Source organism: Odocoileus virginianus, chromosome 11 (assembly GCF_023699985.2).
Source record: "Odocoileus virginianus isolate 20LAN1187 ecotype Illinois chromosome 11, Ovbor_1.2, whole genome shotgun sequence".
Taxonomy (NCBI): Eukaryota; Metazoa; Chordata; class Mammalia; order Artiodactyla; family Cervidae; genus Odocoileus; species Odocoileus virginianus.
In genome coordinates this window covers 48,657,733-48,672,933 of record NC_069684.1, presented here as the reverse complement: position 1 = coordinate 48,672,933, position 15,201 = coordinate 48,657,733, and the positions used below count along the sequence as shown (strand labels likewise).

The window sequence follows — 15,201 nt, the reverse complement described above, 5'->3', positions numbered from 1 at the left end:
ATCTCAGAGTAAACTTAGTAAAAGATTTGTAAGGCCTCTACAGAGAAAACTCTAAAATAATAGATTAAAAGTAACTAAATAAATGAGAGATGGAGGGGTGTGGTGTTTAAGGACTGCAAAATTCAATTAAAATCATAAGCCAACAGTTAAAAATAATTTTCGACATTTCATGATAGCAATCAATATGAATAATAGTCCCAAACAGAAAAAGAATTAAATAGAGGGGACGGAGACAAGGCAAGAAGGATGTATATACATATATACATACAAATATATATTTTAGAGATAAGAAAACATTGCAACCATGAAACTAGATATACAAAAAGGGAACATATATATTGCAGCTTGCCAGAGCAGAGATACCAGGGCAGAAAGAGCCGCAGAAACCAGAACTGATGCTGCTGGGAGTAAGACAAACTCAACTGGGAATGATTGCTAGAGTCTGGACAACTCTGAGAGTTCAACACTGCAGGGGACCCAGTCAGGGAGAATTACACAATTTTTTAGTCTCACCTCCAGGAATTCCATCACACGATAATAGTAAATAAAGGAGAAAAATCTCCTAGATTTTCCAGCAGGAAGAGAGGCAAGGAAACCATTTTGAAACTTGCCGCAGCACTCGGTTCTTAACAAGGCCTGCCCTGAAGGTGAAACTAATTAACCAGACCCGAATCTGCTGGAGTAGGAGCAGGGCCTAATTGACCTCCTGACTAGAAAAGAGAACACCTAATACCGGTCAGCTGGAGCATCCTGTCTTACCTAAAGAGGGAGGAAAAAACTTAGAAACTGTTTAAGTTTACAGTCCAGAGGCACAGGCTCACCAAAAAGGAACATGAAAAAAAAAGATCAAAGGGAGCTGCTACTGGATACTAAAAGGGTGGTTGAAGAAATAAAACACCCAGCTGAAGTATTACAGCAAAAGCCAATACAACCTCACTAGAAAAGAAATAATGAGAAACCAGCTAACTGGTCCATTAAGGGTCTATCCAAATAAAACTTTCAGAAAGGGAGAGCAAAAGAAACAGAAAAAAGGAAATTACCGAAGAAGTAATACGAGAAAATGTCTTAGAACTGAACAGCATGTATTTCAAAACTAAAAGGGCCTACAGAGGGCCCAGCACTAACCAACTACAGAAACCGCATGATAAATACTCATATCCCATGTGTTTATACTTTCAATTCAGTAAACCCTCATAAATTCACCATCTGTTTTACTCAAAGATATCAACAAGGACATTTCTTTGAATATGTTCAAAATTTTTGTCCACTGCCAGGAAAAAAAAAAAAAATGTGTGCTTCTGTGTGGAAATTTAGCCCTGTTTGGAACTAGCTCTGAATCACCTGAATGTTCACTGAGAGCGGTCTTTGTTAAGGTAACTCACAACAGAAAGAAAATTATACAACATGAACATATACAAATGAGAAAAAAAGGATAAATAAGAAATAAACTCTTAGTAATGATTTACTTTGAACAGAAAGACTGGTTATCTGAGGAAGAAAAAAAAGTTTTTATCTTTTTACTTCCTATTTCCTACAGTGCTTGCATTTTCTTTTTTGCTACAGGTAACAGGTCAGGAAGGAGAGGCAATCCCCATCTAATGACCTTACTGCTGCTATTAACTACTACTACTGGCATGTCAATTATAAAAATAATAAAACAGGGCTAACAACAATAACAAAAACAGTAAGACAAGAAGCATAAACCAGTACTATCCCGGTTAAACTATTATCCTCCACTATATGGTACAGAGACAACTGAGCCTCTGAAAGGTTTGACTCTTGAGATGGAGAGCACTTCCGTAAACAATTCTGCATCTTCCGATGAAATGAGTAACACATCTTCCATGTGAGTGAAATCCTTAAGAGTTGAATAAATTTGAAGAGAAAGTAAAGTTCACAGAATTGATTGGGAGAAATTAACTTAAGACATTGTTGACATATTAACAAAGTTTATAAATGATGAATCTATAGATATATTAATCTTTGTAACTGTAAGTGAAAGTTGCTCAGTCGTGTCCGACTCTTTGTGACCCCATGGATTTCTCCAGGCCAGAATACTGGAGTGGGTAGTCTTTCCCTTCTCCAGGGGATCTTCCCAACCCAGGGGTAGAACCCAGGTCTCCCTCACTGCAGGCAGATTCTTTACCAGCTGAGCCACAAGAGAAGCTCTTGTAACTACAGGATTATTTACTAATTATTTATCGGTCAGGTACAGAAAGAGAAAAGTTTCCTAGTACCTTCAAATAATCTGTGTTGCACTAATTATATATTTGTTACACAACGAAAATAGAAATAAATATGACAAACAGATTGGAGGTAAATCTCTGAAAATTGTTTTAAAGTATCAACAATATACAGACTAAAAAAGTAAGAAATTTTGCTGTTCACTTGGAATTTATTGAGCATCACTGGTAGGACAAGTATTCCAAAGCTGGATAAGTAATGATCAAAATAAGTTTCTTTTTAATTTTTTTAAAGAAGGATTTGACAATTTAAGCGTAAAAATATAATTCCATCCTGCTTTAAAATGAACTCTCTTTAAAAGTTTGAATGGAGAAATTCCTCCTAAAAAAATGAAAGTTTCAAATAGTTTGAGGCAAGTTCTTTTCAAATAATGAACCAGCCTGTATCCCTCAAACAAACCCCACTTGCTCACAGTGTATAATTCACTTTATATATTGCCAAATTCTATTTACTAATATTTTGTTAAGGGTACTGGCATCTATATTCATGAGGCATATTGATCTTTAACTTTCTTTGTATGGTCCTTATCTGGTTGTTCCTTCAGAATAATATAGACTTCACAGAATTAGTGATGTTCCTTGGGTTCCATGGCCCCTAGCTGGTCCACATTCTTTCTGCCTTTCAGAGTCTTCATATATTTGTTTTATATATAATGTCCATGGTCTTTAACTGTACTTAAAGGGAGAGATAAAAAGAAGCATGTCTATTCCATTTTGCCCCAGAAACAGACTTTATGAATGATTTTATAATACAACAAAATGATATTTCAATTTCAATTACTCCTGTTTTATCTTCAATTTTGCCACTTCCTCCAGTCAATAAGTAAAGCTAAACCAGTTACTCTTTCTTTTCAAAATTCCTCCCCAACAGCCAACATCATAAAAAGCAAGTACAAACTTTAATTCAATCTTTTAAAAGTTCTAACCCTGGAACACTAACCCACAATTATGAATTCTGAAAACAATTAAGAACATAATTATTTACTATTTTTTAATAATAAGACTTAACTGCTCCAACTGTCAGCAATGCCATCAGTCCCCCTGGCTTTGTCTCAGCTGCCAAAGCCTACTAGTCCACATCCATGTCCTTCTGGAGGCAGCCCGTATCCAATGACTGACTAAGGCAACTGCAAAGAGGTCTAAGGCAGGACAACTCTGAAGGACCATTTCTGCTCCCCAGCTCCCTGCTGGATCAACAGAGGCTGCTGGGACAGCCTGATGTCTCCCTGATAAATCATGTTTCACCTCCTTTCCCTTCGATCAAGGCCAATATCAAAAGCACTCTCTAATAAATAGACCGCATACTGAACTCAGTCTGAGTGAGAGTAAGGGGAAATGCAAAAGTAAATACTGAAGTTATTGAATATAATAGGCACTGGCACAAATGTCAGAGATATAACTTTCCAGATACTTTTTTAAACAGGATTTTATTAACTCTCTGTAATTACCTCTGGGAGGCAGAGAGGGGCTGGACTTGGGTGGGGTATAGTCAATGAGTACTTTAGCTTTATCTGTAATGTGACATTACAAAGAATTTATCTGCATTTCACTTGTGCAGCTTTTTCAGTAGACAAAAAAAGAAAAAGACTGAAAGCAAAACATGCCCAAAATGTTATTAATCCTAAGTGATGGAATACAAGTGATTATTATTTTCTTTTCTGAATTGTTATATTTTCCATATTTTCTAAAAGAAAGAAATATTGAAGTATTTACTTTCCCTATGGGGCTTTCTTGGTGGCTCAGTGGTGAAGAATCCACCTGCTGATGCGGAAGACACAGGTTTGATCCCTGGATTCAGAAATGGCTACCCGCTTCAGTATTCTTAGCTGGGAAATCCCATGGACAAAGGAGCCTGGTGGGCTACAGTCCACAGGGTCACAAAGAGCTGGATATGATGAGAAGCTGAGCACACACGCACTGTCACTCCCATGGTATGTATCTATCATCATGGGAACCATTTTTGCTTTTCCCTATGTGTTGATTGATTTTTAGGTTGCTACAAGTACTGATATATAAAGGAAGATTTCTAAGGGCTAATTTCTCATTACTCTCTCATGGATCTTACTAACCTCCAGGGCTAATACTCACCTATTCAGCAGTATAACCCTTCTGCAAGTTAAAATATTTAAATACTCCCACACTGCTAAGTTCTGCACCCTCGAGGCCCCTGAATGCCCTGCCTTACCCAGGAACTCACTAGAACCTAGCACAACAGGAGACCTCTAGAACAGCTCCCCCCAGAATTTACACGGAATGTTAGTTCTGACCATACTATACCAGCTACTAGACATTTTTAACAGCACTCCAGTCAGTCTTTCCCTCAAATTTAGTACCAAGATAAAAATGCTGACAATTCTTACAACAGAAGACTTTACTCTCATTCTTAGTAATATAGGACATAACATAAATTTAACTGCATAGTCAGCAATAAACAGAATTCTTATAGGCCATATTCAAAACTCCTGCTGGCTTTTGCTTAGAGCAGAATAGAGATAAATACAAAACAATATAAACAAGTTATGTCAAATTGGATATCAATCACTACAAAATTTCTTCCTATAAAAGAAACTGGTTGCCATACATCCTTTTAACATAAGGGTGAAACCTGACATTACAAGAGTTTCCATTTGGTTTTCAGACAACATTAAAATATCATCATGAATGTAACATTTATAATAACTATATCACAACTGTGAATTCCTAAATTTGTTTCAGGCCTAAAAAAATGATGCCATCATAGATAAAAGGTTACTAAATGATACTTAAAGATCTATTGACTCTCTATAATTTTATTTTTTTCTAAAAATATTTCTAAGATATTATTTAAATATTCTAATAGTTAGAATCTTACCTCAGCTCTTTTCAGCATTTCCCATTTATTCAATATTTTCATGGCAAATACTTTATCTGCATTTTTTAGTTTCACTACAGCAACCTAGAAAAGGAAATACAACTTTTAAAATATGACAAATAATACTGTTTTCAGTCATCCATTTTCCTTTTTCCTCTCTGTAAAAAAAATAAATACCAAAATTATCAATGATTTCCATGCAGTTCAAATTCTAAGATCCTAAATCAAATAATACTGTCAGTTGAAAAAGTTACATTAGTGAACATGAGCCAAACAACTCTGTTTTTGAACACGGTATCAGTTGGTGATTATACATTATATTCTCCTTTTCAAGTTTTTGTCCCTGGAAATTAAACTCAGTATCGACTATCTAAAAAATTGACCAACATGTACCATATGAAATAACTAAAGCTTAGCAAACACTGTGAGCTTCCCAGGTGGTTCAGTGGTAAAGAATCTGCCTGCCAAGCAGGAGACATGGGTTCAATCCCTGGGTTGGGAAGATCCCTGGAGAAGGAAATGGCAACCCACTCGAGTATTCTTGCCTGGGAAATCCCATAGCTAGAGAAGCATGGCGGATTACAGTCTACGGGGTCACAAAGAGTCAGACACCACTTAGCGACTAAACAACATTAAACACTGCATGCCAAATTTCAACACAATGTTACAGGTAAAGCCAGCTGCCAAAACAAATACATTTCATGGGGATCAAACAGTATGATATAAACTGAAAATGATATTATTTTTCATGCCACATAGTCTTGCACACTAAACCAAACCCCCCCTGACAACACACACACCCCTAAAGATCAATTAAGGCTGGTATCTCTACAAATCGTACACTTTCCACATTCCTTCCCAGCAAAAAAAAAGAACAGACATTTCTGTATTTTGTATTTTAGTTGTGGATCAAAAAACTGTCAAATATAAATAAGTATTCCCCCCCTTTTTTTCCTACTCTCAATAAAGTGATGACATTTCTGTTTCTACTCCTCTCCCTCAGTTTGACTAGATAATCTCAAAGGGCCTTTGCAGTTCACTGAGGATGATACACAGCAGATGATGAACTATAGAAGAGAAGTTAAATGCTGTTACCAGCTGTTGGAGCCTGGAAAGGGAAAACAAATACTACTCTAATATGAAGAAACAGAAAATAAACTATGTACAGCATATTTTCAAACAGTTTAAAGGGATATTTACAAGAATAGAGAATTTTTAAAATTTGAGGTTTAAACTCAAGTGCTAAACTTTTAAAAACCCTAATAGTAAATGTACATATCAGGGTCATTTAGTAAATTTATTTTTGGATCAGAGTGCAGTAACAGTTATATGACCATGTATAATGGAAATCAGTATATAATACTATAATGTTATCTGAACTAGAATATACCTTGGTAAATGTCATAAACAATGGACATGAGTTTGAGTAAACTCTGGGAGTTGATGATGGACAGGGAGGCCTGGTGTGCTGCAGTCCATGGGGTTGCAAAGAGTCGGACAAGACTGAGTGACTGAACTGAACTATCATAAATGGTTATACTAATGACTGTGATTATAGTTTTTCATCAATTATTAATAAAATGGTGGGAAGGAAGAAGAACTATCTCAATTTCAAGTGCAGTCACTTTAGTCTTTAGTCATATCTGGTCATATCTGAAGAATGATGAATCAGTTATGGATTTATTATTTCTGCATCAGTTATGGATCTCTTAATGGGTTCACATTTAAAAGAAAAGGGGCTGTACAGATATAGAAACAACCTAAATGTCCATTGACAGATGAATGGATAAAGAAATAGAATATTATTCAGCCATTAAAAAGAAGGAAGTCTGTCTTTTGTGACAACATGGATAAACCTGGAGAGCATTCAGTTCAGTTCAGTTCAGTTCAGTCGCTCAGTCATGTCCAACTCTTTGCGACCCCATGAACTGCAGTATGCCAGGCCTCCCTGTCCATCACCAACTCACGGAGTCCACCCAAACCCATGTCCATTGAGTTGGTGATGCCATCCAACCATCTCATCCTCATCCCCTTCTCCTCTTGCCCTCAATCTTTCCCAGTATCAGGGTTTTTTCAAATGAGTCAGCTCTTTGCATCAGGTGCCCAAAGTATTGGGAGTTTCAGCTCCAACATCAGTCCTTCCAATGAACACCCAGGATTGATTTCCTTTAGGATGGACTGGTTGGATCTCCTTGCAGTCCATGGGACTCTCAAGAGTCTTCGCCAACACCACAGTTCAAAAGCATCAATTCTTCTGTGCTCAGCTTTCTTTATGGTCCAACTCTCACATCCATACATGACCACTGGAAAAACCAGAGCCTTGACTAGACGGACCTTTGTTGACAAAGTAATGTCTCTGCTTTTTAATATGCTGTCACAACTTTCCTTTTAAGGAGTAAGTATTTTTTAATTTCAGGGCTGCAATCACCATCTGCAGTGATTTTGGAGCCCAGAAAAATAAAGTCAGCCACTGTTTCCACTGTTTCCCCATCTATTTGCCAAGGGCGTTATGCTAAGTGAAATAAGCCAGAAACAGAAAGATAAAAACTGTGTGATCTCACTTATATGGAAAAATCTAAAAGGTAAACTCATATAAACAGAGAAATCTATTTCTAGAATTCTAATTCTAGAATGGTGGTGCCAGTGGCTGGTGGTTGAGGGAAATGGGGAGATGATGGTCAAAGGGTATAAGTTTTTCAGTTATATGATAAGTTCTGGAGATCTAATATACAGTACGTTGACTACAGTTAACAGTGCTGTATTATATTCTTGGAAATTGCCAACAAAGTAGATCTTAAATGTTCTTATCACCAAAAAGGAAGAGGGGAGTACTGTAATAAAGAGCACAGCAAAACTTAAAATATTTTTTTTTCACTAAGATCTCTGACATACTGAAAACACAAGTTACACTACTGTGTAGACTCAAATCATATACTGCACAAATGGATGGAAGGATAGAAGTACACAGCTAGACATGCCTACAATGAGGACAGGGAAGAGATAACGAAGGCTATCACTTAAGCCTTCTCCTCTTCTGATTTAGAGAAGAATTGCTGAAAGACTCCAACACTTAGATTTGCCCTCCTCAGGTCATATGGAGTGATAAGAACTCCTCCCAGCACCGTATGATTCACCAATTTTCTATGCATACGAGTAGAGAAGTACCTGAGGATACCCAGTAGTATAGTAGTAATCCACCAACACATATTGAGTGTGTATTAAATGCCAAGTACTCTAAGAGTTTTACGCAGGTCCACAATCCTTTACCTGCAATTCTGCAAGATAAAGGGTTTTCACAATTCATTTGGCAACATACACTGACATCAGGCTAATCACAGTTTGAGGGGAGTTTGTTTTTTTAAAATCTCACTTAGTGTAAAAATAAATGTGCTTCATTGCAGAAACACCTCATACACATTTGCTTATGAGGTTCTGCTCAAAACCCATTAAGAGTGAATACGGAGTATATGTACTAAATTATCTTTCTAAAATCCAAAAACTACTGGAATCAAAACCACCTCTGGATTATAGAGATGTGCAGTAGAAATAAGTGAGCATTTATTGAACACTCAGACACTGTTCAGGGTAGTGGAGATAGCACAGTCTGTGCTGCCAGATCCAGGTTATACACAAGTATGAAGTGCATACAACAGGGTCTGGCACTTGGTAAGTGTTCAATGGGGCTTCCTTGGTACCTCAGCTGGTAAAGAATCTGCCTGCAATGCAGGAGACCCCAGTTAGATTCTTGGATTGGGAAGATCTCCTGGAGAAGGGATAGGCTACCCCCTCCAGTACTCTTGGGCTTCCCTGGTTGCTCAGACAGTAAAGAATCCACCTATAATGCAGGAGACCTGGGTCTGATCCCTGGGTTGGGAAGATCCCCTGGAGGAGGACACGGCAACCCACTCCAGTATTCTTGCCTGAGAATCCCCATGGACAGAGGAGCGTGGCGGGCTACAGTCCATGGGATGGCAGAGAGTCAGACACGACTGAGCAACTACGCGCACAGCACAAATGTTCAGTAACCACTAGCTATCGTTACATGTCAGGTACCACACTAGGCACATCATAGCCCAATCTCTTAACTGTTGTTCGCTCTATCACTAAGACACAGTAGACCCTATACATCCTAATTTCTTCAATTTCTTTAACTAGGAAATAAGAAGCTTTGGTTTCTTCAACACTCAACTTTATCAATTTTTACCCATGACACATACATATACATAGAAATATAGTTAGAAATCTCCTCAAAGGAACATTCATACAAATAAAAACTAAGCTACAATATTTATGTGTAATATCCAACAGTGAAATATTGAAAATAAATACATTTTGGAAGGGAAAACTGACTGAATATATCACAAACAACAGAAAATGTTTTAAATTCTTGAATATATTGTTAAAGATTACTAATTAATAGGAGAAAGTTCACAATATACTGTTTAAAAGAATTTATTAATGTTTACAAACTAAAATAAAATTTTCTATATATACACATAAAATATATACCTATACATTTCTATATGTATTCTGAGAAAGACAAGCATCAGACTCTTAAAAATCAGTTATTTCTAGGGATATGATTTCTACCCTCCTTTCTATATTTTCTATATAGGACATACAAAATTTGAAACCTATACCATAATTCATCCTGAACATAAAATGACCACTAATTGTTGACATATTATAGTGTGGCTGATAAGGGCCAAAATGAGACCCACACTTCACATCTATGTGTTAATCAGGAATATCAAGCTGCTGCAGGGTGAAAAACATTCTCAGCACTGTCTTACAACAGTTTCATGAGCTGCCTAAAAACTTCTCTGGAATCAAGTGGGATGTGGTGAAATTAAATAGGTCAGTTCACACAGAAAACAAAATTATGGTTCCCAAAGCGGAAATAGGGTGAGGAAGGGACAAATTGGGAGTTTGGATTAGCAGATACAAAGTACTACATACAAAATAGATAAACAACAAAGTCCTGTTGTTTGCACAGGGAACTACATTTAATATCCAGTCATAAACCATAATGGAAAAGAATATGAAAAAATATGTGTGTGTGTATCACTTTGCTGTACACCAGAAACCAACACAACATTGTAAATCAACTACATTTCAATTTTTTAGAAGTCAATTCAGGAACTATTCTCAAATTATCAAATTGGTGACATAATGATACAAGAATAATGAAGTTGATGAAGTGATAAAATTGATCATACTTTTCTCCTTTAACACTACAGATCATTTTCATGTTCATTTCTGTAAACTTCAAGAAGAAGGGATTGTCCTAAAACTCTAGGTTCTAGACTTTCAAGAACCACGGCTAACTGATATACAAAAGGGTAGTATGTTAAAATGTCCTTTCTTATCTAATTTGATCAAAGTGTAAAGTACATTTAGTATGAACTGGAAGATTATAAATTTAATGCAGAACAAAGATGTATTTTTAAAAGCACCAAATGCAGAGATGTCTTATTAAAAGCACTATGATATCAGAAAAACAGTGAACACTACAAAAAAATCAGTATGTTACGAGTATAAATGAATGAGTTCTGAATTATCACTTATAGATACAGCATATAACTAAGAATGATCATACTATACTAAACAGAATTTCAATAATTAAGAAGCAGTTGCCACGCAGTTCCACAGATAGAGTCTACATTCAGTACACCTAGCATTCGCCACACCTCCTCCGGTCTGTCCCGTTCCTACCTGCCAGCCTTGCCTGGACTGTCCTCTATCACTTCTGACTCCGACTCTCTCTTACTGTCCTCTCTTACTTCTCTTATCCTCCAAGATCTATTCTCAAAACAGCGGCCACAGTGATTCTGTTTAAACTAGCTCACATCGTGACACTCGGCTCCAAAACTTTAAGTTTCCTCTCTCCGTGTAAAATTCAAAGTTCTAACTATAACTTATAAGTATTATGGGTTCCAGCACACCCTGGTCTTGCAGTCTCCCAGATCTCATACTACTCTCCTCCTAGCTGACTCTGCTCAAAACATACTGATCACCTTGTCCAAAGTCAACTTACTGTCCGTGCACTTAAGTCTCAAACCGTCTTCCCCCTCCCCACACTCCACCATAGCTAGATGGTTTGCTCTCTCACTCCCTCACTAAAATGCCATTCTGCCCTTCACACTTTCTATCCCATTTCCTTGCTTCCTTTTTCCCTTAGCTCTTATTATGTAACAAATTATATATTCTATTTATGTATTTTGCTTACTGTGTGCCTCACTCACTAGAACATAACCTCTAAGAGGACAGAAATTATTTTTTTCTCATTTGTTCACTAGTATGTGCCAGTGCTTGGGAATCAGTAGGTACACAATAAATATTTACTGAATAAATAACAAGGGATTTGTAGTCTATTGAGCATATATACTTAAGACTATTGAAAACCATCTATATGCTCAAACTTCAAGTACAGTACTAAACTGAGACTGAAACTAAAATAAAGACAAGGCATTATGACAAAAGAAATACAATTCTCTATTTTAAGGTTTATTAAGTGTGTACCAGATTATTCCATCTCATGCTACTCTCTTAATCAGATGTATGGCTTTTAAACTCTCAACTTCGCAACTTAGCTTTCACTATCTTTTGCCTATGGTTACTGTTCACTATTACTGTTTCATGTCGTTGTCTCCTTCTTTCTCTACTATATAATGTCTACCATCATTTATTATTATCAATAATAAAATATTAAAAACAACTCAGTTATAGAAAGCCTACTCTGTGCCTGGCACTGGGCGAGGCACAATACATATACTGCCATAATCAGTTCTTACACCATGCTGAAGTAGTTTCTACAGTCCTCACTATGTGATGACAAAGCTGGTGTTGTCTACTGCTATGAGTGCTAGACAGTTCTGTAGGTCTTTACAGAGACCTTCCCATTCATCTCGCCTGTAGTCTTGATTCCTGCTGCCATGTTAACAGTGATCGTGGTTAACGTGTATGAAAATATTTGTTTTTTATAAACTGCTCTGTTAGTGATCGGCTTGTATTCAAAATATTTAATAAAAAAAATAAGACACTTTAACAAACCAGAAACACTACAAAGAGTTAACTAAACTGGCTAGAGACATCCCCTCTATGGAGATGCAATTTATCTATCTACTAGTGATTAAGTCAAAATATTTAGAAATTGGTATAGCCTGGGCACTGACTAATTAGAGCAGACATTAGCTATAAAAATACAGTATGCCCATGCCAGAGTACTCCTATGAACTGAAGACTAGCCCTGTATATACAGAGGCTATCAAAGGTGAATCATGCAACATAACTTCAAACTTCTTTTACTCTCCCTTGGATCCCCACAGAGCCAGGGAACAGAGTTTTTAAGGAAGAATGAATGGCTAAAAATAATTCTCCTTTCAAACTCTAGGACTAGGTTATGCAGACACATAAGGGCCTACTTATGGTAATTAGAGGAAGCAAGCTAATTAAAAGCTTTTGACACCTGAAGCAGGGGTAGCAGGCCAAAGCAGCAAGCTTTCACAACAAGCTCTGAAGCCCAGAAGCCTTGAAGCTGCCGGAGCAAGGCTGGAGCAGGCAGAAGCGGTGAGCCACCAGGAAACTGTGGACAGGCAACACCCAGGGCGTAAGTTAAAGGTTTTCCTGAAAGCAAAAAGGAAAACCCAGCGTTAAGTTAAGCAGTCACTGACAACAATTGAGTCGTAGAGAGAAGGTTCTTAACTCGTAGAGCTGTTGATTTTCAACTATATCTTGCTCCTTTATTATTTCCCATAATTTATGCATTTCTTGTAGGAGTTATATAAATTATGCTTTTATTTTCATAGTTTTATTTTTTTAAGAAAAAGCATAACTGAGAGAGGTGCTGTTCCTATCAGACATCTGTGCCAGAGGTGAACCTATCCACTGGGTCTATATAATATCTACTGACAAATTCCTGATAGAAGACAAAGTACTTTAGAGGAAAAAAATTATCTCTTTAGGGCAGTCTTTGAATTTTGAAATCTATTAGTTGATAGATACTACAAGGGTATTTAGGGCCATCAAAGATACTTTAATCAGGAATGAATAGCTAAGCAGTAAGAGCTCATAAACCAGTCAATATTACTTTTCTATACAAAATTCATTGTGTCTTAAAAGAGAGTAAATTATCTACAACATATTGGTTGCTTTTATTTTATATACTTTAATTGATATATATATATAGAGAGAGGAAGAATAAACAGAGAGAGAGGGAGGGAGAGAGAGACAGAGAAAGGTATCTTTTCATACAAAATCTCAAATATTATTAGTCATGCATTAAATGCTCTGAATTGACTCCAGATCACACTGGCCTGTGACCAAGCAGGACTTATTCCCAGTCCACTAACAGCCAGACTACTGTCTGCTATAGCCCACTCCCCAGGCCCTGCATCTATTCTTCAATTCTTCCAAGCATTAGGACTATAGAGCAGATATCATTGTCCTTACCTATATGCCTCACTTAATCCTCATGAGTAACTTTAAGCAATTCTTCAGTAGCCTGTCCTTTCCTTCAGTCCTTTTTATGGAAAAAATATATAACAACACTATACAGTTATTTAAATATTTGTATTATTGATTTATTTGTTCCTTAGTTGCATCTCAACTGAGTCCTAAATCTATTTGCAGCCCCATCATTAACCCTTTGCTCTTTACCAAGCTTCTAAAATAACCTATGTCACCCTGCCATCACCATCTATCCTATCCCTGAACTATCCAAACCTTACCCTGTAGTATACTTCATAGAAAATAGATCCTTCACATTTCCTCATATCACCTTTAAATATTTCTATATTTCTACTTCTCCTTATTTCTTTTCCTTTTGAGCCCAAGGAAGAAGTGTCCCCACCACTTGCAAGGATAACAGTAGCATCTGAAATCTTAATGCCAGACTCTCTCCTTTCTTTCCCTTGTTCCATTAAAAATTTGTTTCTGAACTTCAAGCTTCCTTTCTTATGGCACCTGAACACCAATTGATCAACGTTTCCATGACCATCTCCTATCCAAAACCAAAACCAAATATAAAAAAAAAACTTTATTGCCATCCTATCTTCCTCTCAAGAAAGTACTATCACATCCCTTTCCACAAGGTATTATTTCTCCATAAAACACATTTCTAAATAATATTTATGCCTGCTTTTTCCACTCGTTCATCATCAGTTTCTCAGCCTCTTGTAATCACCTATTTCAATCTAGTTGCTATTTCCCTCTACTGGACTGAAATTACTCGCTCAAAGATTAATAATGTCCTTCCAAATTCCAAATAAAATATATTGTCCTCAACTCTCATCTGTTTCAACCTCTCTTCATTACTGAACATTGCAGACAATCAATATATTTTCCTACTTATTCTTTTTTTCATATCCTATTAAATGATTTTCTCCAAGGATCCCTACTCCACCTTTTTTATATCTCCTCTCTTCCCTGACCTATATATGATCCTATTAATATCTATACACTGATGACTCCTAAATTCTTATCTCCTAATATGTAGACCCACACTTCCAGTTGCCTACTAGTCACCTCTCTGAAATGTTCGGCATATATCTCAAATTTAACAAGTCAAAAACCTGCACATTAAACCCATCTACTCAGACTGCATACCTCAATCATCCATGATTTCTAACTTTAATTTATCAGTGACATATAAAGTGATTTCTTTACATTCTGTCTATCCTATCCACCCTTCTTGCCCACTTCCACGGCCAAGTTCAAGCCCTCATTTCATCTGAAAAAATGATAATAGGTTCCTTTTTGACCACCTTACTCTATGCCAAACATTATGCTAACCGCTGAGAATACAAAGATAAATAAAAGAGCCCTTGCTCTCAAAAATCTCATAGTCCAGTATGGGAAACAACACTAAACAGAAAATTACAGTACAACATGAAAAGAAAGGTAAAAACAAGATCCTATAAAAAGCAAAGAAAAGAGATTCCTAACCCAAAATGGTGGACAAGGGAGGGATCTATGTAATTTGTGAATATGTATGTTAAAGTTTCCTGAAAGATGTGACTGACATATGAGTCTTACACAGTGAACCCCAGAAAAGGGGGACCAAGAAGATCTGATTAAAGAGAGGGAATATTTTGGGAAATGGGGACA

The 15,201-nt window shown here is 36.7% G+C and overlaps 1 protein-coding gene across 20 annotated transcripts in view; it reads right to left on the bottom strand.

The window, feature by feature from the left end:
• Nucleotides 1-15,201, bottom strand: part of CDC42BPA (CDC42 binding protein kinase alpha) — a 290,294-nt gene that overhangs the window by 184,438 nt on the left and 90,655 nt on the right. For all 20 annotated transcript variants that reach the window (XM_020915209.2, XM_020915219.2, XM_070474422.1 and 17 more), the window contains exon 3: nucleotides 5,095-5,178. In XM_020915209.2, the coding sequence (XP_020770868.1) occupies nucleotides 5,095-5,178 (84 nt within the window). The remainder of the gene's footprint in view (nucleotides 1-5,094; nucleotides 5,179-15,201) is intronic.